The sequence below is a fragment of the Dermacentor andersoni genome, chromosome 11 (genome assembly GCF_023375885.2).
Source record: "Dermacentor andersoni chromosome 11, qqDerAnde1_hic_scaffold, whole genome shotgun sequence".
NCBI lineage: Eukaryota > Metazoa > Arthropoda > Arachnida > Ixodida > Ixodidae > Dermacentor > Dermacentor andersoni.
The window spans coordinates 14,902,079-14,927,909 of NC_092824.1; the positions used below are offsets into that span (position 1 = coordinate 14,902,079).

The 25,831-nt window shown below is 46.2% G+C and overlaps 1 protein-coding gene across 3 annotated transcripts in view; it reads right to left on the bottom strand.

Annotated features, from left to right (window-relative positions):
• Positions 1-25,831, bottom strand: part of LOC126517592 (proton-coupled folate transporter-like) — a 137,201-nt gene that overhangs the window by 49,894 nt on the left and 61,476 nt on the right. For all 3 annotated transcript variants that reach the window (XM_055064227.2, XM_055064228.2, XM_055064229.2), the window contains exons 4-5: positions 19,948-20,582; positions 118-357 (exon numbers count right to left, since the gene is read on the bottom strand). In XM_055064227.2, coding sequence (XP_054920202.1) covers positions 118-357; positions 19,948-20,582 — 875 coding nt within the window. The remainder of the gene's footprint in view (positions 1-117; positions 358-19,947; positions 20,583-25,831) is intronic.

Here is a 25,831-nt window from a genome sequence, read left to right on the forward strand (position 1 = left end):
TGTAGCCCCCGTGGTGTCCGGTGTACTTTATTTACACTACACTGGCTTCACCAAGTGTCATCCAAACTAGCCCGAGAAGTTATCCTGTATACCTCAAAACAAACAAAGACCACTCACTGAGATAGTACATCCACTCTTGCGTGGAGACGCCTTTGACGGCATTCTGCAGGGCGAAAGCCACCACTCCCAGGCAAGCAAGCACCAGGTCCCGGACCTGCAGTAGGCGGCTGAGCACGACCACGCACACGGCCGTGGCCAACAGCTGCACCAGGCCGAAGAAGGCAGTCACGTTGGAGAACTTGACGGGGCTCCAGTCGAACCGCGTCTCCGTGTAGAAGTAATTGATGTTGCGTGCCGCTGCACATGAGGCAAAGAGACGACAAATGGGGAGGGGAAAACGCGCTCTGTGCCATGGCAGGCCCACAAGCCCACCAGTTTGCACAGATTGTGCAGTTTCCTACAATACCAGGTAGCGGGAAATGTGGCACTACCGCACACGCAAGTTTCTTAAGGGGACAGTAATAAATAAACTCTGTGAAGAATAAAGACTGTGAAGGCCCGAACAGGCACAAAGTGGTCAGTCCTGTTGTTCCCGTACAATTTCTGCTGATGACTATTGTGATGCGGACTGCGCTACTTCATTTCGGTTGTTTGCTAGTGCTGCTTCTGCTATTTGGCATCACACATTTGCGGCACTGGCTGCGATCTGAGGGTTGTCCAAATTAATCGGTGTGTGGACAAATATGTCTTAATTGAATCTGATGCCATCAGATAATGCATACGCTTGCAGGGACCAGAGGATAAGTCCAAACTATAAGGCTTTCTTAATTAACGAGGGTTGAATTAATGAGGTTTTACTGTATAAGTTAAGATGGACTACATATTTTTGGATGCTATGTTGTTTCATTAAATCGGACATTTGCTGTATAACAATGGTCCACTGTCAGGAATTCTGACTGCATTCAAGGAGCTTACAGACAAAGATATTAATCAGTAATTTACATGTGTGTGTTGCAAGCACACAAGCATGGCATGTAAATTGAGAGGTAGGAATGTGGAGGTCTTCCTCTTGGATGCAAGAACAATGTTACATACATTGATAATTTGTGTGGGCAATAAACAACTTGACCATTCTGCTCTTCTAAGAAACCTGTGCAATTAAGGCCATTAAAAGGAAGGATAAGTAATATGTCTTGAGGAAAAGTGGCAGCAGAAGATGGAATAACATTTCATATAATAAAAGATGAAATAAATATTTATTTTACTTGAAAAACTCATTTACTGTATTTGCATGCTTTTTTTCTTCCTTATTTTAGGGCTTAAAATAGCGTGCGTGCAAATTGTGCAATAGTTTTGCTAACACGTCAAAATAACATCTACTAAGGTAATGGCACTCAAAATATCACGTTTACTTGATTCTAACTTAAAAATAGGCTGATTGAAAGTGGCAGCGAGTGACGACAAGTGCCAATAAACTGTGCTTACAAACTTTAGGTATTTGCTAGTCATAATAATAATGTAGGTAAGTACAGTACAGGTAAGCAAGGTAAACACAGTACATACCTAAAAGATTCAAGTAAGTATCACACCCAAAATTAAAGGTCTTTATTTTACACATCACTCTCTGTCTATTCAGAGTTGCTGTTGGAGGAATCAAACTCTGAACTGTCATTGTCGCTGCCGCTCTCACTACAGTCATCCCAAAATGGTGTACTACTTACTGTAATTACTGATGTAATTACTTAATGCAACTACTTCATTAGTCTATTACTTAGTGCAATTACTGCAACCTTACTGCAATTCCTCAGTTCCATCAAGTGCATTTAACAGCCCTTGAATTACAAATGTTGGCAAAGACCATGCCCCACGCTGTCACTATACAGTTGCATACTGGCTCCAGAGGAAGTCTCTTTATGCTTCCAATGGGAGTGAGGCCATGTTCTCCGTCGACTATCTATTCCACATACAGTTTGCATATATAGTCTTTAAAGGTCTTGTTCAACGACACATCCAAGGGCTGCAGAACTGATGAGAGGCTGTGCAAAATAACAGCCAAGTTTGTCTTTATGTGCCTCTGCTTTTCTTTCATGCTGTCAATGAGACATTCTTTGAAGATCTCAAGCACTGAGAGTGACGGCAGTAGCAGCAGAATGCCTGGTCGTCTTCCCCAGTGTCGACCCAGTTGCTTCATTCATCCATCGATTTTCAATGTGACTCTGTGGCCTAAAATTTCTTTCGGAGGCGGGAAGGCCCTCTGCCGACAACTACCACCCCTCCCCCTCCTTCACCCTCTCTCTCTCTATTACACACACGCACACACACACGCACACACACACGCACACACACACGCACGCACACATGCACACACACACACACAGTCAAACCTTGATATATCGAACACTTTTTATATCACCTGGAAAATTGCATGCATTTTTAATTTTGTATTTTGAACGGGGTCGGATGTAAAATGGATACAGTCGAACCCACTTAACTTGACTATATCAAACCCGTTTACATCAAATTATTCTTGACATTGAACAATTACTGAACACGGTATAGTTACAATAATTATATATTTCTTATTTATTTATTTATTTGCAGGTACTGTTGGCTGATTGGGCCGTTACAGGGGTGGGGTACAAATATGGCACAAAACGTATCACGGCTTACATAAAGCTGCACTGTATAGCTAATACTTAATCACAACGTGCCATTATACATAAATATAATACACAATCTGACTTAACAACCGTTACGTGAAACATAAAGCAGCAATGTGTAGCAAAAAATGCATCGCGTACTACATACTACAACTTACATGATACATATTACATCACATACATCGCAACATTATACATATAACAATACTAGATTCTACAACTTACACGAGAAATGTTAGATCATGAGGATTCATTTAGGAAATATTTTGTAACTTCGGTTTCAAGGTGTTCTACAGTTTGAGAATCACATATGGCGTTCGGTAAATCATTCCAGTCTGTTATGGTTCTAGGGAAAAAAGAGTATGCGTATGTATTCACACGTCTCTAGTATTCTGTATTCTAGTATGTATTCTAGTATTCATGTATTCTAGGAGATACGATCTCTCCGATGCTATTCACAGCGTGTTTACAGGAGGTATTCAGAGACCTGAATTGGGAAGAATTGGGGATAAGAGTAAATGGAGAATACCTTAGTAACTTGCGATTCGCTGATGATATTGCCTTGCTTAGTAACTCAGGGGATCAACTGCAATGCATGCTCACTGACCTGGAGAGGCAAAGCCGAAGGGTGGGTCTAAAAATTAATCTGCAGAAAACTAAAGTAATGTTTAACAGTCTCGGAAGGGAACATCAGTTTACAATAGGTAGTGAGGCACTGGAAGTGGTAAGGGAATACATCTACTTAGGACAGGTAGTGACTGCGGATCCGGATCATGAGACTGAAATAATCAGAAGAATAAGAATGGGCTGGGGTGCGTTTGGCAGGCATTCTCAGATCATGAACAGCAGGTTGCCATTATCCCTCAAGAGAAAAGTGTATAATAGCTGTGTCTTACCAGTACTCACCTACAGGGCAGAAACCTGGAGGCTTACGAAAAGGGTTCTACTTAAACTGAGGACGACGCAACGAGCTATGGAAAGAAGAATGATAGGTGTAACGTTAAGGGTAAGAAAAGAGCAGATTGGGTGAGGGAACAAACGCGAGTTAATGATATCTTAGTTGAAATCAAGAAAAAGAAATGGGCATGGGCAGGACACGTAATGAGGAGGGAAGATAACCGATGGCCATTAAGAGTTACGGAATGGATTCCAAGGGAAGGAAAGCGTAGCAGAGGGCGGCAGAAAGTTAGGTGGGCGGATGAGATTAAGAAGTTTGCAGGGACAACATGGCCACAATTAGTACATGACCGGGGTAGTTGGAGAAGTATGGGAGAGGCCTTTGCCCTGCAGTGGGCATAACCAGGCTGATTATGATGGTGATGATGATTCTAGTATTCTGTATTCACATGTATGACATGTATTCTAGTATGACATACTAGAAAGTTGCTGTGGTGGTCACCTCGTAGGCTCCGGACTTGTTGCGGAATTAGGTACTGCACTGCATCAAAGTTAAATAAATTTTGAGAAAGCAAAAACAAGAATTTAAGTCTGGCTATGTGACGGCATTCCAAGAGGGGGGTTAAATTTAGCTCTTGCAACATCTCTGTCACAGAATCAGTATGGGAGTACCTTGAAAGAATAAACCTAGCTGCCTTTCTTTGCACTCGCTCAATTTTATGAATTAATCATTTTTGGTAGGGGTCCCATATGATGCTTGCATATTCCAGTGTAGGCCTTACTATTGTTAAATACGCTGTTAGCTTTACGGGGGCTGGAGCGAGCTTTAATTTGCAACGTAAGAACCATAACTTTTTTTCAGCGGTAGAGCAAATATTAGTGATATGTTGAGTCCAGTTGAGGTCTTCAGATATTGTTACTCCTAAGTATTTACATTTGTTAACAGTAGTTAGCACAGTGGAACTTAGTTGATAATCAAAATTTAGGACGTGTTTAACCTTGTTTGTAACACGTAAAACAACAGTTTTTTCTTTATTTACTTGCATTTTCCATGTTTCACACCATTCTTCAACAGACGCCAGTGCCTCGCTGAGCATTTTTTGATCCTTGTGGTTACATATCTCTCGATAAATTAAACAGTCGTTGGCAAACAGTCGCACAGTTACGTTTTCATTAATATCTGAACAAATATCGTTAATATAAGCGAGAAATAATATCGGTCCAAGGACAGACCCTTGAGGAACGCCTGAAGTGACAAATAATTGATCGGACTGGTAGCCGTTTACGTCCACGTACTGTGTCCTACCTGATAGATATGTCCAGACCCATTCCACTATATTGTTATTTATTCCAAGCTGTTTCAATTTGATAATTAATTCATTATGAGGGACCCTATCAAAAGCTTTTGAGAAATCAAGGCATATTGCATCAATCTATTTTCCGTTATCTATTGCTTTTGAAAAGTCGTGGATGGTTTCAACCAGCTGTGTTGACAGTTTTTGCCGGAAGCCATGTTGGTTCGAACGTAGTGCTTTCTTATCTTCTAGGTACTTACATATTGCTTTCGATATTATATGTTCGAGGAGTTTGCAGCAGACGCAGGTTAAAGAAATTGGTCGATAATTTTCAATTTTCTGCTTGTCACCGGTTTTGTGTATCGGGATAACTTTTGCAACAAGCCAGTCGTCTGGGACCCGTTTTTGTTGCAAGGATGCATTAAAGATAACTTCTAAATATCTAGCAACCCATTCAGTGTATCTTTGCAAGAAGGCATTTGGAATTCCATCCGGACCTACAGATCTATGTTCTCTGATGTTTAGCAGCAGCGATAGTAATCCTTCATAGCTAATTCGTACTTCTGGCATATCTGACACGTGCGAAAATGATGTTACTGTAGTTAGAGCAGTAGAATTAGAAACATTTGAAAGGACAGACTGGAAGAACTGGTTATGGTAAGACAATTTTTGAACAGTCAGTTATGATTTCGTTGTTAACAACAATGCTGTATTGGCTTTGAGTGGTTTGCGACAAGTGACGCCAAAACTTTTGCGGAGAAGATACCATGAAGTTAGGAAGGGTTTCCTCGAAGTATTTCATTTTTGCTTGCCTAAGCTTTATTCGCAGCTGTGCTGATAGGTTAGATATCTTTCCACGATTTTTTACTTTCCTTTGTCTTCCTATTTCTCGCTTCAGGCGAACAATCTCTCGCGTTATCCAGGGGTTTCTTTTATTTCTTCTCTTTTTCCTTATTGGTACGAATGAGTTTACGCAGTGCAAGATAATGGTTTTGAATCTTGCGCACAACACATTGATGTCATCATTGACGTCATTGACGACAAATAATCAATGATGCTCGTGTCATCAGCTTTATCAAAATTGGGAACGTGCGTAGTGCATTCTTTAGGATTTGTTGCCGGAACTTTGGTTTTGATTTGTACAAATACAAGATGATGGTCTGATATGCCAGCTTCAACTGCTACCTGATAATTTTCAATCCGTCCATCAAGAAATACTAAGTCCAATATGGACTGTACTGTTCCCGTTTTTCGAGTGCTTTCCTGTACTACCTGTGTTAAATCGTTAGCGAAAGCAATATCGAGCAACATTTCACAGTCAGCTCGTTCCCGTGACTGTATAGTAATCGAGTTCCAGTCAACCCCTGGCAAGTTAAAATCCCTGGCAATTATGATCCTTTGGTTTCGCGCCTTCTGTTTTTCTAAGTAGTGTTGGATGGCCTCTAAATATTCAATCGATGCATTAGGGCATCTATAGATCGCTCCTATTATGACTGAAGTAGTTCCCAGTTTGATTTGGCACCAAGCGCTTTTGTGATTTGGGATACCGTTCATCCTTACACATTCAATATTTTCCTGTATTATTATTGCAACTCCTCCTCCTCTAGTTTCTCTATCGTTACGTATTATCTTAAAACCTGGAGGTAACAACTCGCTATCATGTATTTCTGGTCGCAGCCATGTTTCGCTAACAATACCTCCATGGGGGTCATAACTGGCTAGCACATGTTCTATATCGCTGACTTTATTCGTGAGGCTTCGAGCATTAAGGTCTATAAGTCGAAAGACTGTTTCTTGCAAGACGGTATCGGTTCAATGGTTACTATCTGTCGGTGTAGTCTTTGAGTGTGTCAATTTGGTTTTCAAAAATTGCCGTATCTTGACACGGCTATTCTTGGAATAATCCCATATGTAGACATTGTTATCTAGAGTAAGCCTGTCGCGGTTCAGGCGCACGTGCGAACCTTCTTCTTTTTCTTTCAAGGCAGACTTCCAGAGTAGCCTGCGCTTATTCAGTGTTTCTTTTGAATAGTCATCGCCAACAGAAATACCACTTCCTTTCAATCTTGCGCAGTTTAGAAAAACCTTTTCTTTTTCCCTATAATTATAAAGCTTCAGTATTACTGGACGAGGCTTCAGGGTTTCTTCTGCGGATTTGTTCTTATGCGGCTTTCCGATTCTGTGCATCCGCTCTATAGTTTTCAAGTTAAGACCGAGCTTTTTCTTGAATAATTCTACAACAACTTCTTTTTCAACTTCTTCTGAAGTTTCATTGCCATTCTCCGATATCCCAAACACCATTAGATTGTTTTGCCGCATTCTATTTTCTAAGTCAGCAAGTGTTTCTTCATGTTTTTCCAAAGCTGAATTCAGCCTATCGTTTGTCTCTTTTAGCTCAGCAAGACTTGCCGCTTGGTCCTTGAAAAGCTGTACAATTTCTTCCAGCGCCTTAAGTCTCTCGCTTAGGCTGCTTAGGTTGGCCTGAATGGCCTTTTCGCCTTCACACAACTCTTGTACAAGTATATTTAATTCAGGTCCAGGATTCGTCTCAACGTCCCCCGACAACAGCAGACACAGTGATGCAAAAGCAGAAAACAACAACCGTTGGTGCGGCAGCACTATGAGAAAGCGATTGTCGCTCCTATAGCTCGAATATGAACTGGCCTGTTGAAAAAGCAGAAACTTGTTTGAGCACATAGCCCACTCGTTGCCGCTGTGCCCACTGGATGCTGCCGGCAAGGGTGCTTGCTTTATACTGTCTTCCCACGGCGCTGTTGCACCTTGGTTCCTGGAGTCGAGGTTGTTGATAATCCACGAGCGAAGTTCCAATTTGGCAGAATCATTAGCAGCAGCCGGATCGGTCAGGTGCATGCTCCGTGCACTCCCATGAAAGGAAGCACAGATGAGAAGTGCCTGTTGAAAAAGCAGAAACTTGTTTGAGCACATAGCCCACTCGTTGCCGCCGTGCCCCCTGGATGCTGCCGGCAAGGGTGCTTGCTTTATACTGTCTTCCCACGGCGCTGTTGCACCTTGGTTCCTGGAGTCGAGGTTGTTGATAATCGACGGGCGAAGTTCCAATTCGGCAGAATCATTAGCAGCAGCCGGATCGGTCAGGCGCATGCTCCGTGCACTCCCATGGAAGGAAGCACAGAAACTTGTTTGAGCACATAGCCCACTCGTTGCCGCCGTGCCCACTGAGCATGGCAGCAAAAGTTACATATAGCAAAAGTTACACTTGCATCGAACAAAAATAGCAGCGACTCCCAATATATCGAATGTCAAGCAGCAGAAAAGTGCCCCCAGAAGTTGGCTTTCCCTCGTGGTGGTGGGAAAACTCGGCGGTGCGGCTCCACCAAACCACTCTCCCTACCGTGACTGCGCTGCCGTCGACACCTCCCTGCAAAGAATGATCATCTGCAGGGCCTCCTGTACGGACAACGTTGAGGCAGCCTGCCCTACCGTGTCATCACTGTCGTCGACGCTGTCGCTATCTGATGCAAACACGTTCGTTACAATCATCTCATCGGTTAGAAGCACTCGATTTGCAAAGCTACAGCTGTGTGCTTTCTTTTCACTGGCAATGTCGTGCATTGCTGATGGTTAGCGGCGGATCAGCTATCTTCCATTGCGGCGGTGAGTCAAGTGAAGCTGAGAAACCGTGAGGCCAGGAATGACTTCGACGCAACCAACAAAGAAGAACGCAAGCGATTAAGCTGTTCGTAGAACTGCGCGAAATAAGGAGCCAGCGAGCAACACGCGAGCAATCTGCGAGCGGCATAGTTGGCGTGGTGCATTTGTGTTTGGGAGGGCAGGGCGACGTAGAGCTACGGGAGCAGCCCATTCTTGTTCAGAGGGTTTGAAGGGCGACAAGAGAGAGCCACACAGAGACGGCTAGAAAATAAGCGCGTGGTGGCTGTTGAAGCAGCGGCCCATCATGCAGCAGCTCGAATTTTCAAGGATTTCGCCTTTCGCTACCTTTCAGCTCAGACACCCAGCAGCCAGACTCCATCGCTATAGCCAATAATGCAGCATCGGGCGGGTTATTTCACAATGGAAAACATACAAAAGTCGACAGTGCAGCAGCTTCTCATTGTTATAACAGATATATTGTGAAAATTGATATCGTTATAAGTGGGTTCGACTGTATATCAAGCTCCGCCACCCCAGACCATATGCGCTCGGTGGACAGGCGGTGAGCTTTCACACAACATCCTCGATGATAGCGGCGGTGCGATGGGCATTCCCGACTGCTGCGCACTGCACACATTGATAACGCCGAGGGCGCCATTTGAATTTATCGGCATACGCACACGGCGGCTTGGCTAGCTTGACAACGTCAATGACGTACTGCATTCGCTGCACTGACTCCTTCTCGGTGCAGTGCTCTGCGCCTGCCACGCCTCGCGAGGACTGGCGGTTTGTATCCACAAAGACGCGCGACAGAGCGCGCTCACTGGGCTCACTCATAGATGCTTTGGCAGATGCCACTTTGTTATTGACGGTGTTTGAAAATGCTTCGATTGACGGACATGGAGATCGCATCAGAAGTAGCGGCCAAACGAAGACGCTGCCGAGGTTGATCCCGCAAGTGCTGATGTTGCCCCGCTCCCGACTTCAACTGGGGCTGCAGCTGCTTTGGCCCTTCCACGCATACTGCGGCACGATTGAGGGCACCGGCCTATCGCTTGTGGATAGTTTAGACTATGTTGAGGTTTTCGTGTTTAGGCACGCGGCTGCCAATAAGAAGCAGGGTACACTGCTGCAGTACTTTCAGCCAAATAAATACTTTGTGTGAGCTTCAAGTGAGTATTTACTGCGCCATGATTGGGGCACAATCGAGGATTGTTATTCGAAGTGTGCGTGCGGTTGCGTCATGCGCGATTGGCCTAGGCTACGCCGACTTTGCGCGACTGACAAAGTGGCCGCCGCTGAGGCTAACTGCGTGCAGCGCAACCGAACGCACACTCCGAACAACGATCTCTGATAGCGCCCTTGGTCTACTAATTGATTCGCAGAAGCTTTTGACACATTTTTTACAGGACCTTATATATTGAACTCTGGCTATATCTACCTATTCCGCGATCACAGCGCTGTTCGATATACCGAGCTTAGACTGTGTGTGTGTGTGTGTGTATATATATATATATATATTATATATATATACCACTTCATACGCGCGTCTGCTTCACTGTGTATATATATATATATATACACACCATGTAAAGACAAACTCCCACAGCACTCCCCAGATAAGGATGCTTTAACGAGGATGTACGTTTTGCAGCCATATTGCTTCAAATTATGCTATCATCCTTATGCTATTTTAAAAAATAATGACATTAAAAGAACAACTAAAATTTCGTTTATCAATTGATGCATTTATATAACATATGTCGATGACCTAACTGGTACATGACTTGGAAAAATGAACAGCGCTAAAGACGGGGCCATACAAGAACAAGACAGCGCACTATTGTGTGTCTTCTTGTTAGCAGGCCGGACTTGTTGCAGCCCAGGTAACAGTGGAGATCCCGGATGTTTTCCAGCCAGATCTTCTAGTGAGTGGTACGGCCAAGGTTATGTATGGAGAGAGTGGTTACTATTTTGCAAGTTGCTCAATTGTGCTTTTGCCATTGTGGGCGTCCTATATTATTCGTTTTAAATATACAGGAACGAAGCTTTGCCCTAGAACTTGGAAAAGGTGACGTGAGAAGGCAAAGAAATGCTGCTGATGTAGACATGACAGTCGTTGCAGGGCAACTGGATAAATTTAGGTTCAAGGTGCAGTGAAGGCAGTAGTCACTCCGTGGAGCAGAAAAAGATGCTCCGCCAAAATCGGAGGAGTGGACCGGAACTCTGCGTGACGTATTTCCTTTACCACGTTTGTCTGCTGGGAGGCGCCACCGGTCACAACTCGCGAGCAAGCAAAAGCTGCTGCACCCTTGGCGAGATATCCATTCCGCACTTTAAAAAAAAACAGGTGAACGGTTCTTTATTATACGGGTGAACGGCGCTGAAGAGACAAGTGACCGGTGCGGCGGTGCTGGGAGCAAAAAGCGGAAGGAAATAACAACACGCAAGGTATCCTGGGTAACTCGGTGATATAAGTTCCGCTTCCGCCTTGCTTCGGCGGCGCAGGTTGTGTTCCATCGCAGATTTGGAGGCGCTGCTCTATGCCAGAGTCGAGTGCTTGCTTGCGGAGTACGTCGGCTGCTCCGACTCCGCCATTGGAATTCAACATAAATTGAGACGTCCCGATAAAAAGGTTGTTGGACACAGTGTGCCATATACGATTCTGTACGACACGACAAACCCTGAGTATAAGGACGCAAAGGCGACACCCAGTAGCTCATTCTCCTTGTCTTTTGAATGCGGCGACACCACAGAAGGGAGCACACCAACATAATTATGATCAGTGGCAAGGACTTCGCCCTTTTTTTTTTAATTATGGGGTTTTACGTGCCAAAACCGCTTTCTGATTATGAGGCACGCCGTAGTGGAGGACTCCGGAAATTTTGACCACCTGGGGTTCTTTAACGTGCACCTAAATCTAAAGTACACGGGTGTTTTCGCATTTTCACCTCCATCGAGATGCGGCCACCGTGGCCGGAATTCGATCCCGCGACCTCGTGCTCAGCAGCCCAACACCATAGCCACTGAGCAACCATGGTGGGTGGACTTCGCCCTTTTGATAAAATATGACTCGTGTTAAGAATGCAGGATGAAGAAGGTATACACAGCGCCGATCAGTCAGCAGACGAAGGAAAAACCCTTCCCCTGCCGGAAAATGGGGGAAAGCGAAGCTTGTCCTGTGTGCACCTGACCTTCATCACGGTTAAGTAACCCACAGGTAATGTGCAACCCACAGGTAACGGTGCCAGTGCTTTGGCCTCCTGCTCCCTCAGCTCGGAATCTCCTTCTCGTCAGTGTCAGACTGCCTGGGCTCGAGCGGCTCTAAAGGCACGTTTATAGTTGGAGGTTATCGGCGCGCAGGCAAGCGTTGCTCGATGCCGGCAGCGTTGAAGCGCGCTGGCAGCGTCCATTTACGTTGGCTGTGCCAGTGTGTCTAACCATCGGTCGAACTATAGACGCTGTTGTTCTCACCAATGTGACGTAACGTGTGCACACACTCACGCTACGTCGGACAATATTTAGCCCTTAACAGCTGGATTGGCACACTGACAATGTGCGGATGCATGACTCTCATGCGTCCCCTGATATGTTGTTTTCTTGCATAGCTCCCATCTCCTGTATTGCGGCTTCGCCGCGTGGCTTTACTGTGGCTGTCGATATGCTTGCAGGGTAGTATGAGGGATTCTTCCATCTCTTTGACTCTGATGAAGTCGCGGCTCTGGGAGCCGGGTGGCCGCAGGCCACGGGTGCCGCGACGGACTGAGTGGTATTGCGGCCTGGCACCGGCCGCTCCGACACCGCCTGGGACGGTGGCCACCGTCAACTCGGATGCTGTGTGCACCGAGCGGGGTAGGACGACCTAACAGAGCTGACGTCTCCTCCCGGCTCGAGGGACACAACCTGGTGGACCATGGCGCTGAGGAGTTGCACTTTGCTTCCCTCATTCTAGTTAGCTTCGCAAGAATTGAAATTACTCGTTCAACTCAAGGAAGCAAGCTTCGTTCATGTGAACTTAGCATCTGAGTAGCCGCCCGATCTTTTGCTAGCCGAGTTGAACATCGCACTGCGTGGGCGATGCGCATGCAGAATTCCTCCCTTGCACTACTTTATTGTTTGCCGAGTGCATTGAGTGTAGGCAGCATCAGTGGAGTCACCCCTGGTTTGTTGTCACCTGCACATCGTCTGTGCTGCTGCCCCAGACTACGATCGAGCCACCCCAGGCAATGGTGATGCTGTGGCCAGTTCAGCGCAGCGACTTCAGTGGCTGCCTGTATCCAGCTCGCAACCCTCGGCGGCAGAGAAAAGAGCTGGCAGTCACCAACAGCTACTGCGGCTCTCGCCAGCAGGGCTCGTCGGCGTGAGCGATGCTTGCTCGTACCGACTACTGCGTCGCCGTTTCCAGAGTCCTGGCCTGGAATCATGCCGTCGAGTCTGCAAAGCTGCTGCTGTGACCAGCGGATGCTAGCAGTGTACCCAAGGACAATGTCGGCTCGCACGTTATGGGCAGCGTGTGGACATTGCCTCGGCTTGGCCACTGTTGCATGTACTACCTTGTTCGCGAAGCATGTGTTGATGTTAGACGGTGTGACATGCTTCGCCGGAATATGTAGTGATTTAAGGTTGGGGGGATGTGGGGATGCGAGACTCTCACGTGTCCCTTGATATGTTGTTTTCTCACATAGTTCTCGTCTCCTGTAATCTGGCTTCGGTGCGTGGATTCACTGCGATGGTCGGTATGCTTGCAGGGTAGTACGAGATGTGACCAGAGTGTTGCTCTGCTAACGCCACCTAACGGCGGGGTTACTTGGGTGCAAAAAGGAGAAGGCTCTTCCTCTTTGGCTCGGGGTCGGCAAGCGGCGCGATCGTTCTGCGCGTGAGCCGATCCATGCTTCTGTGAGACCATCTCGTGACGCTTAACCCGGAATAGACGAACACTATCATCGACACGTGCCGCTGTTCGTGTGACCGTACGCGCGAACGACCAGGCGTTAGTGTCCAGCATGGGGAGAACATATTCGCTCATTATCCGGTCGCGGTGAGTCGGACTTCTGCGATCTGTTGCGCGCCCATCTGCATGTTTTGTGGATAGCAACTCGGCTAGCAGGTATTAGTCTATGAAAGGTGCAATAAATGCTATTGTGATTGTTTGCACTACTGTGTTGTCGTTCCTTTGTCCCAAGAGCACGGGTGAGAACCCCATAATGGCGAGCACTTTCACAGGCGAGTTCTCACCACTGCTCGTCAAAGGCTGCTTGTTCCTTGGGGGAAAGCACTATACTCCCCTGGCCCTCCCTCTCAACTCCTTCATAACTCCCTCATCTTCGACGGTTTCCGTGCGTGCGTGCCTCCGCGCCGGTGCTGCCAGCTTAGTCTGCTCTTATAATTTTTTGTTTTCTGCCGTTATCAGGCAGCAACCATTGTCGTGGTCCTCGCTTGTGTGCGTGCGCGCCGTGATATTTCACGGCTTGCACCATTCATTCATCGTGCTATGGTGCACAAATACTTCAAAAACAAGTCCTTCTTCTAATTCGAACATATTTTCGGGCTCCTTTGAGTTAGAATTACTGAGATTCGACTGTAGCATCTTTCATGCATTCACTCTCCCCCACCATTAGTAAGATAAACGCTCTGACTATTCGAGTAACGAATGAAATCACGATAGAGGTCAGGCATACGGGCGCCAATCAGTCAATTTCAATTTACTTGGCAAGGACCAATTCAAGGATTGAAATAATGAATTTTCGCCTGTACAGATGTATAAGTGGTGGCTAGGACATTTGGTCAGGATCAGATTGACTGAAAAATTGAACTGGCTCGAACTGAATACCGTACTTACTCACATAATGATCGCACCCCTGAATTTTGTCGTCAAAATTTGTTCTTTTTTTCTTTCTCGTGTAATGATCGCACCCTGAACTTGTCGCAGCGATATTGTTACGTGAAGCTGAAGCCAAATACTATTTACAATTTATTTACGGGTAAGCTCACGGAGGCCAAAATGGCGACGCTATATCAAAACCGGCACACACGTCATCTTCGTCGTCCTCAGTGCAGCCACACTGTGGTGGCTGTTCCGTAGCAATATGTTGTGTGCCAAGTCTAGATAATGATGATCGCGCTTACCATCTGTTGAATGCTACGCGAACAACTCCTGAAGACATACCAAGAGGTCTGCAAGTGCCCAACATTCTTAAGCAGATGCCCCATTTCATTCCTTTCATCACTTTCTGCACTTCCATGAAAAAGAAGCTACAACCAAACTTGCCTCGGCTTTATTATTTGTAGGCTTCATAATAGTTTTGGTCAACAACAGCAACATAAAGGGCGTCTTTCGATTCTTTTCGTCTGCACTCGTGGGCACGCAACAAATCGTGAGCAGCAACGATAGTGGCCACGTTTACACTGATACATTGGAAGTGTACCCTATTCATACGCTGACGCTTGTAACGCAGCTAAGATATTCGCCCACCCTTAGCGGACACGTGCCATGTTAGGATAGCAGTGAAGACAAATGCTGCATTTTCCGCAGCATGTCTGCCATGTGTTTCTATGTCACTGGCAGCTAAGCGTGCCCATCTCTGTTTCTGTCCCCTCAAAGTGGACATGGCTATATTATTGTTGCAAACTTGCCAATATTAACAATATTATTCATTACTGATACGGAAGAAACTGTTTCAATGCGCTTAATGTACTCACGAGAAGAAAAATAATCATGTTCGGTGCATTCGGCTTGCTCTGCCAGCCGCCATTTTTGTTTTGGTGTCCCGCACTACAGTGTACTAGAATGGGCACTGTGTTCAGACGGCGGCAGAGCACGCCACGCACTGCTTTGAAGCCGGGAGCATAGACGGGTTCCGGATGTATGCGGCGGCGCTGCAGTCGCACGGGCGGTACGGACGCGTTCTCCGTGTGTTGCGGCCAGTTGCAGCGTGCTTGCCATGTGCTTGCTCTGAAGGGCTCTGAAGGAATTCCTCGAATTTCTGTCTCGTTGGGAGTCACATGCAAAAGGATTGCCATTTGTTGGTCATGTTGGTAGACTGACTGGGAAAGCATATTTAGCGCCAGCGAACAAGGACAGAAGGGAGACGACACCACAATGCGCTAACTTCAACTTGATTTTCAGCAAACACTCGCCTATTTAACTGTGCATGGGTTAAATAGGTGGGTGTTTCCTGAAAATCAAGTTGTTGAAGTTAGCTCAGTGTGGTGTCGTCTCCTTTCTGTCCTTGTTCGCTGGCACTAAATATGCTTTCCATTGCAAAAGGACTTTGCGGCTTGAGCCAATCGACGGCAGATGGGCTCCATGTGACATTGTGCAGCACTTTGGCTCTGTTAGACTACTTGGAAGGAGAGGGGCTTTAAATACCTATTGACATCTAGACTAAGCCAATAAAAGTTGGAGAACTTCTTGTGAGGTAGTCGTGTGGATCCAACGATCAACCAACGCAGTCTCAATTTTTGATTGTTGTGGATTGCCCTTTTATATCTTGGCGAAGACAATGCAAACAGGGAACACAGAGGTCGGTAAAGATTTGGTATCGCTATTTCACTCACCTGATAATTTTTACAAGGAAGGGGACGTTGTGTCACAATTGACGAGTTAGTTGAAGCTGGAAATCTGACACTGGTAGAGCAAAGGCTAAACAATACTCCGGCAGAGCACCGGGCGTGTGTGGAGGAAAGGAGCAATGACCACCTCATCCATTATATATGGCAGGGTATGTCGCGCAGAAACTTTTTACTTGCAAGAAATGTGAGGACTGCCGCTCTTTTCTTTTGCATAACTCTAGTGTCAGAGCAGAGTCTCAAAATTCACGAAATATGTGACAGGGGAGGATTGCTGTAGCCCTCCAAGTTGCTTTTTGAAGCACTAAAGAAACTTGAGGGAATATATTTACAACCTTCTTCAGCAAAGAGGACCTTTGCAGCGACAGCATAGTTGATGTCATGATTCTAGTGAAAGCTTTAAATTTGGCTATGCCATAGGCTGAAAATTACATGTTGATGATTTCACATCAGCAGTTGTGCGTTTTTATGTCCTAACAAGGCTCCACTTTTACGTTAAAGGTGTTAATCAGTGAAGAGAAGCACGACGAAAAAAGAAATTGCACTTTAAAGTTAGCTATACTGTTCTTAGCAGGCTGGTGCAACATATGTATGCTGACCCTTCTTTGTCTGAATGCACAACTTTTTCTGGTGCACTCAAAAAGCTAATTTTGTGAATATAATTAAAAATGAATTAGGTAATTCATTTGAGCATATTAATTCCGCTGTAGATCTCCATTGTTTGGGTAGGAATGTACTTGCACTGTTTTTCTGTGTTTTGGCATACTGTGTGTAGTTTTTCAGAGATCCCTTTTACTTCGCGTCTTTCCTACCTGTTTTATTCCTTCCATAAAAATGTAGGATGTCGGTGTGTCTCATACTAGCACATGAGCCTGACGTTCGGGAACACTTCATGATGTAAATAAAAAAATTCATGAATAAACTGTGCAAATGTAGTTGCGGGGGGTTCGCGAAACAGAATGAAAGAACGAGGGACAAATGTTTATCGCGAAAGAAGATAAATGCCAAGCAGGGAAGCTCTTTGGCTTTGGGCTATGTACGTACATGTTCGTTTTGCCTTCTCTTCTACAACAGCGGCTGAGGAACTAAGCGCTTGACGTTGGGTCGCGGAGGCCACGGCTGCTTTTTTATGAATGTGAACCGCAAAAGAAAATGTGTGCACCTGGAATCCGAGTTGGTTTAAATCAATGCGATGTCCTTTACTACGGCGTTATTTGCAGCCGACTTTTCCGTCCAAATAATTTCTGGTTACATGGCAGCGTGGCTCGAAACAAATTTAACGGCTTTACGCCATTACTTCGGTGTCAGCAAAACCTTTGCTGTCAGGTTAATAAATCCGTCTAATGGGTGTTGAAATGCGCTAGGAGTGCACATACAATTCATCTCTTATATGAAGCGAGTTTCGGGGATGCATCTTAACATCTGCCGAGCATTTGCACGTATTTATTTGATTGCGACAGAAAATTATTATCAAAATATCAGCATGCAGCGCTGGCGCTGCGCCTTATGTTCCGTACAGCCCATGTTCCTACAGTGCCATCTCGTGCTATCTACATGAAGCGCCTCAGCGGCGAGCGCTTCCTGAACGCACTGCCCCTATTCTAGTACACTGTACCTGCACTGACAGCAGCAGCCGCCTGCTTGTCATCGCGCAGCAAATGCGGGATGAAAAAAGAAAATGTTCCTTTTCGTGGGAAATTTAACCAGCCTAATAATCACACCCCTGAATTTGTGTCAATTTTTTTTTACAAGAAAGTGCGATCATTATGCGAGTAAATTCGGTACATAGAAGTCCACTGTAGCAATTTTTATCCTTGGCATCATCATCATCATCATCATCAGCCTGATTACGCCCACTGCAGGGCAAAGGCCTCTCCCATACTTCTCCAACTACCCCGGTCATGTACTAATTGTGGCCATGTTGACCCTCCAAACTTCCTTATCTCATCTGCCCACCTAACTTTCTGTCGCCCCCTGCTACGCTTCCCTTCCCTCGGAATCCAGTCCGTAACCCTTAATGACCATCGGTTATCTTCCCTCCTCATTACATGTCCTGCCCATGCCCATTTCTTTTTCTTGATTTCAACTAAGATGTCATTAACGCGCGTTTGTTCCCTCACCCAATCTGCTCTTTTCTTATCCCTTAACGTTACACCTATCATTCTTCTTTCCATAGCTCGTTGCGTCGTCCTCAATTTAAGTAGAACCCTTTTCGTAAGCCTCCAGGTTTCTGCCCCGTACGTGAGTACTGGTAAGACACAGCTGTTATACACTTTTCTCTTGAGGGATAATGGCAACCTGCTGTTCATGATCTGCGAATGCCTGCCAAACGCACCCCAGCCCATTCTTATTCTTCTGATTATTTCACTCTCATGATCTGGATCAGCAGTCACTACCTGTCCTAAGTAGATGTATTCTCTTACCACTTCCAGTGCCTCGCTACCTATCGTAAACTGCTGTTCCCTTCCGAGACTGTTAAACATTACTTTAGTTTTCTGCAGATTCATTTTTAGTCCCACCCTTCTGCTCTGCCTCTCCAGATCAGTGAGCATGCATTGCAGTTGGTCCCCTGAGTTACTAAGCAAGGCAATATCATCAGCGAAGCGCAAGTTACTAAGGTATTCTCTATTTACTCTTATCCCCAATTCTTCCCAATCCAGGTCTCTGAATACCTCCTGTAAACACGCTGTGAATAGCATTGGAGAGATCGTATCTCCCTGCCTGACGCCTTTCTTTATTGGGATTTTGTTGCTTTCTTTATGGAGGAGTACAGTGGCTGTGGAGCCGCTATAGATATCTTTCAGTATTTTTACATACGGCTCGTCTACACCCTGATTCCGCAATGCCTCCATGACTGCTGAGGTTTCGACTGAATCAAACGCTTTCTCGTAATCAATGAAAGCTATATATAATGGTTGGTTATATTCCGCACATTTCTCTATCACCTGATTGATAGTGTGAATATGATCTATTGTTGAGTAGCCTTTACGGAATCCTGCCTGGTCCTTTGGTTGACGGAACTCTAAGGTGTTCCGGATTCTATTTGCAATTACCTTAGTAAATACTTTGTAGGCAACGGACAGTAAGCTGATCGGTCTATAATTTTTCAAGTCTTTGGCGTCGCCTTTCTTATGAATTAGGATTATGTTAGCGTTCTTCCAAGATTCCGGTACGCTCGAGGTCTTGAGGCATTGTGTATACAGGGTGGCCAGTTTTTCTAGAACAATCTGCCCACCATCCTTCAACAAATCTGCTGTTACCTGATCCTCCACAGCTGCCTGCCCCCTTTGCATAGCTCCCAAGGCTTTCTTTACTTCTTCCGGCGTTACTTCTGGGATATCAAATTCCTCTAGATTATTATCTCTTCCATTATCATCGTGGGTGCCACTCGTACTGTATAAATCTCTATAGAACTCCTCAGCCACTTGAACTATCTCATCCATATTAGTAATGATATTGCCGGCTTTGTCTCTTAGCGCATACATCTGATTCTTGCCAATTCCTAGTTAGCAAATGCGGGATGAAAAAAGAAAATGTTCCTTTTCGTGGGAAATTTAACCAGCCTAATAATCACACCCCTGAATTTGTGTCAATTTTTTTTTACAAGAAAGTGCGATCATTATGCGAGTAAATTCGGTACATAGAAGTCCACTGTAGCAATTTTTATCCTTGGCATCATCATCATCATCATCATCATCAGCCTGATTACGCCCACTGCAGGGCAAAGGCCTCTCCCATACTTCTCCAACTACCCCGGTCATGTACTAATTGTGGCCATGTTGACCCTCCAAACTTCCTTATCTCATCTGCCCACCTAACTTGGTACATTATATTAAATGTTGTGTGGTGGGTCTCACGAAATCAGTTACTCAAATGAAGGCTTTGAAGGCACTCACTCTCGCTGTTGAAGAGAATGAACCAGATGGAGATCATGAGCAGGAGCAGCTTGGCCCGGTTGAAGCCCGGCCGTGGCCGGAACACTGCCCGGCTGCCCTCACGCAAGTTGTCTAGTCGCATCAAGTCTCGCAGAAGCTCCCGTCTGCTTGTCCGGTGAAGCTGGCTACTGAACGGCACTGTCCAGCCAATCCACACAAACATGAACGCCAGCAAGATGGCCGACGTCACGTAGATTGCCGTGTAGTTGCCTCCCGCTGCGCGAAACACCTGGCCGCCGACAAACAGTCCCAGCTGAAAACCCAGCGTCAGCGCTGTCATGATGCAAGCGAAACGCACTGTTTTTAGTTCAGCTGAGGCTGTCCGCGTGCCATTGCTGTAGACAGAAGCACACACGGACACAAGGCCACCGCTAAAACCATTGGGGATCGCACAGAGGACAGTGGCGTACAGCGGCGTGCTGATGGACATCACGGTGAAGAGTGTGGTTAGGTCCTGCAGGATGCCACCGGCCGTGGCAATGAGCAGCGGTATCTTGTGGCCATAACGGTCACTCCAGGGGCTGACGAAGATGGAGAGAAGGCCGGCTGGCACAAATTGAATGAGGAACAGGGCCAAATTGTGGACGTTAGCATACCTGCAAGAAAGGTCAGAAAGAGCTCAAAAGCTTCAGACAATGTCTACTCGGATGACCTAAAGCAATTAACGGTTTGCTGGCACCACCTTCACTGCAGTTAGGGGCCAAACTATGGGTCTGTTTGATTTGCCTGCACCACTTGAACCAGAGTGCTGCACCCTGTCATTCATTTCAGTGGTGTAACAACAGCACCCATTGAACCACGCTATTAATTTCAAAAGATTCAGAAGTGCAGGGTTGGTTCACAATTTCCTGGCACCCTCCCTACTGACAGTGCCAACTTGGTGCCGACATGCAGGTGCAAAGCAGCAGAGTAGCAGATGATGCAGCACGCTGGCATAAGTGCTGTTGAAACCTTGCTTACATGTGTCTGCTGTGTCTATGCAACACAGGGCGTGTTTTACACCTTGGAAGCCGACTATATCGGTTTGGGACCTCTCAAACTGACACAAACGGTGTATATTAGGCGAATGTCTGCACCGTGTATGCACCTCTGAATTTGTCTTGTGTGTCACATTGTGCCTGCACTCCTGAGGTCAAGCTTCACAATTTCTTACCTTCTTGTGTCCCGCCATAAAATGGTTCACAGTGTTGCAGGCAAATTAAACGAACCTTGTACTTTATCTTTAATGGCATCAAAAAGAGACAACACATTGAGAACATGGTTCACGCATGTACCAAACATTCTAGTTCATTTGTCACACTTTGTTTCAGTCGTGACGCAATGCAACAAAGAAAAAAAAATCACAGACGATCCCGATACTCCCTAATGCGGAATTTCAGTATACTTCTATACATGTTTTCATTTTGCGATATCTTGGCTGGTGTGGACAACCTGTCTCGTGCCGCACATTGCAAACGGAGTGAAGCGTTGTGTGACCACCTCGCTATTCGGAGACCGCGAGAAGCAGCGCATGGCTCACGCATGGGTGCGTTTCACAGCAGCTGTCGTAGACAGACCTCTACTCGTGCAGCACTTCGTTTCCATATATGGCATCGGTGGATGCGCTCGCTGCAAGCCATCGGTGAACAGAGAATGGCATGCTACTCTGGCACCATCTCATAGTGGTCAATGCAGCAGAACCTGTCTCGTGTGGCACTAAGCTTTTCTTTTCACGCTTTTGCCATACCCTCCTCCTCCGCTTTCCGCCTCATGGTTCTGCTGCACTCTCCTCGCATTTTCTTCGCTATCGCCATCTTTTATCTCCTGCTGCACTTCGTGCTGGCCTCTTTCATCCTTTGCTTATTCGCTCTGTTACGCCGAGGGACACCCGACACGAAATGCAGGAACGGGTGCCTAAGAGCTGCACGCTAAAAACGTCTGCGCCTGTACGCTCCGTATTGAACCCACAACCATGCATTTCAAGCCTAGCATTCAAATACTATGTGACTTGCTTTGGGACTGACAAACACCGACAGTTTTCTTTCAGGCTCATCTTGCATGCTGTGCTGTGCTCTACCTTTGCTCCACTGTCACTTATAATGCATTGCACTTGCTGCGCACACTTCTGCAAGCACACTATGACAATGCACATAAAAATGCAGCAGGAGCGTTGCGTAAACAAGGGTACCAGGTGTACGCGACTCATTCAGCTAAACCTCTGGTTGCTCTACGCTAAAATTTCGCACAGGGCTAGCATTTAGCTGTAGGCTCAGTTTAATATCCTGATGGAATAAAACAAGACTGTGAACAAGGCCCCTTTGTGGGAGCTGAAACATTAACTTTACTAAATCTTTTCTGGTCGGTGTTTTATTTCATCATGTTCCATCTCGACTCAATGGGATTGATTCCATCACACTCTTGATTTCAGTTTATCGCCCTGTGTATGAGCATTAATTGCCTGTTTTGATCACAGTAAAGCCAAGATGACACAATTACAGATTTTTTTTTTTTTTCTGCAACAGAATGGTTGAGCCATCTGTCACTACTACAGTGAAAAGTGCATTTCACTGTAGCAGTGGAATCTGTAAAATTCCTGCACCTGTCATGCCTTTTAGCTGTGTCAGAGTCCTTGAAGTCTGCAACTTGCGACCAATCTGGATTTATACTGGCTTGGGAAAAGCAACGCAGGTTCGAAGTAAGCAACCCTGAGAAGTTGTGCGGGAATGTAACCAGACTTCCCAGGGGTGCTTCAGTATGCCAGCAGTGCCAGGTACTGGTCTGAGGCTTTCCGCAGCAAGTCCTTGAATGTACAGACCATGCACTCTTGTTCGTCATTAAACTGCAGAAAGCAGGGGCTGCTGGTGGTATCCTTGAATCCATACTCTTTTGTGAAGTTCTGAAAGGCTGTGCAGGTCATGCGAGAACCATTGTCCCTAAGCACTAAGGTTGGAATGCTATGCCTGGCAAAGGTGTTCTCGATGGTAGCTACAGTAGAACCCCGTTGATACGTTTTCAAAGGGACTGTGGGAGAAAAAAATGTGTCAGCGGGAAAATATAACCGTAAGGAAGGGTGCAAATCACCACAGCACAAAGTCAGAAACAGTCTGAGTGGCTGCCAGTGCAGTTATTAGATGCCTCAGTGCTCGTAGTGTGACCAGGAACGGCACATACGTGTGTGTATAATTAAAGGACACGTACGGTGTCCCGTGACAGTGGCCCTACCGCAATATTTTGTATACACTTCACTGCATACCACAGTTCTACTACACCGAAGCTGACTAATGAGAACCAGCAATTGTGAAATGCAAATAAGACCTTTGCAGAACTGATACGCCATAGCCAATGTCCCAGTGCTTCAAGTTGTTGATTAATTCCCCCGTGCTCGACGATCTATGAGCCTCCTAGTTAGCTTAGATGGTAGAACCACACTGGAGGGGCGTTGGTCCCACATTTGAATCACGTACCAGGACAACTTTTTTCCACTGTGAGATCTTCATGAGAAACCCATGTGGGCCTCTATTGTAGCTTCATGCTATAGTTGGATGGACGATAATATTTCCATTTCATGAACATTCCTCCACCTTGTGGGCTTCTACAGGACTAATTTGCCATATTCAGTGTTTTCACTATGAAAAAATAAAAGACATATCTGTTCCTCAAGTTACTGCACTCATATAATTACCCAAGAAAGTAAATGTGGGAACAGGAACTGCGGTAGCACAACTGGTAGTGCAACATATGCATAATGCAGAGGTTGTGGGTTCGGCTTCTACCAGCGGCTAGTTATTTTTTCGTCGACTTTCATTTCGCTTTAGAGGGGCTCTGAAACAGTTTTTATCAAAGTCGAGAAATGTATTTGAAGTTAAATTAGACTATTCCAGAAATACTTTGCAGCAAGAAGTACTTCAGTGCATTTGGCAGAAGCAGAATTATTGCTGATCAAAGATCGCCTGTGATCCACTTCGCGGAGCCCCCGCTCCTTCTTTAATGCGAAGGCTATGGTAGAGTAGGCCGTGCCCACAACGCTCTGCCAACTGAATGTGACAGGGGTGCATGGTTCAACTTTGACTTTGAATGTTCCCATAGCTGCCCCTATTTCCAATTTTGGCACCTACAACATGCCAAATGTGGTTGTCCTCGGCGAGTCGCAGTGAGCTCAGCAAGCGGACTTGTAGTGGCACCCCACGGTGGCAGCGGCATCAATGCTACGTAGCAGATCGGAGCTGCATGCAACTGTAGTGTGCGTATGCGCAATGTCTGCTTTGTGCGCAACAGGGCCGAAGTGCGTGCTCGCAGAGTGCGGCCACGCTCCATAGTGCAGATTGGCTTTGTTCTACACCAGCTTGACTGATCATACTAATAGCCACATACAATTGCGCATTTTGAAGCGTCAATAGCTCAATACGAAGCAATGTCTGCCAACGCGTTTAGCCAGAAGCAGCCAGGATTGTGCATAAGCTGGCAAGTGTATGTGTGGTCCGACCTCAAGTTTCAAACAGTTTGAGGCTAGTTGAGTGTTTAAAACTCATTGAAATTAGCAAGACCCAATGGCTACAACACCAGAAAACGGGGCAGCAAAAGTTTAATTCCTACACTGGCGGCTGCGGCCGAGTGTGAACAGACGTGATAGTCGGCTTCTTTTCATCATCATCATCATCATCATCATCCTGGTTACGCCCACTGCACGGCAAAGGCCTCACCCACACTTCTGCAACAACCCCGGTCATGTACTAATTGTGGCCATGTCGTCCCTGCAAACTTCTTAATCTCATCCGCCCACCTAACTTTCTGCCGCCTCCTGCTACGCTTCCCTTCCCTTGGAGTCCAGTCCGTAGCCCTTAATGACCATCGGTTATCTTCCCTCCTCATTACCTGTCCTGCCCATGCCCATTTCTTTTTGTTGATTTCAACTAAGATGTCATTAACTCGCGTTTGTTCCCTCACCCAATCTGCTCTTTTCTTATCCCTTAACGTTACACCCATCATTCTTCTTTCCATAGCTCGTTGCGTCGTCCTCAATTTAAGTAGAACCCTTTTCGTAAGCCTCCAAGTTTCTGCCCTCTAGTAATCCCGCTGGCCTTGTCGGTGGTGTCTTGCGTGGCTGACAGTGTCGGCATGTCCTGACGTAACAGGTGACATCGGTGGTTAGGTGCGGCCAGTAATACCGTTCTTGTATCCTCGATAGCGTCTGGGAGAAAGTGAGGTGCCCAGCGGTCGGACCGTCATGTAGGGCGTGCAGTACTTCTGGACGCAGCGCCGACGGAACAACAAGAAGATAGTTGGCGCAGACTGGTGAGAAGTTCTTCTTCACGAGTAGGTTGTTTTGAAGCGTGAACGAAGACAATCCACGCTTAAATGCGCTAGGGACAACGTCGGTGTGCTCTTCCAAATACTCGACTAGGCTTTTAGCTCCGGGTCCCCTCGTTGTTGTTCGGCGAAGTCTTCCGCGCTTATTAGTCCGAGGAAGGCGTCGTCATCCTCGTCATCTTGCGGCGGCGGGTCAATGGGGGCGCGTGATAGGCAATCGGCATCTGAGTGTTTTCTTCCGGACTTGTATGTTACGGTGACGTCATATTCTTGCAGTCTGAGGCTCCACCGCGCCAGCCGTCCTGAAGGGTCCTTTAAGTTAGCTAGCCAACACAATGCGTGATGGTCGCTGACGACATTGAATGGCCTGCCATAGAGGTAAGGGCGGAATTTTGCTGTAGCCCAAATGATGGCGAGGCATTCCTTTTCAGTCGTAGAATAATTACCTTCCGCTTCTGACAGCGACCAGCTAGCATAAGATATCACCCGTTCAAGCCCGTCTTTCCTCTGGACTAGGGCGGCACCGAGTCCTAGGCTACTGGCGCCAGTGTGGATTTCA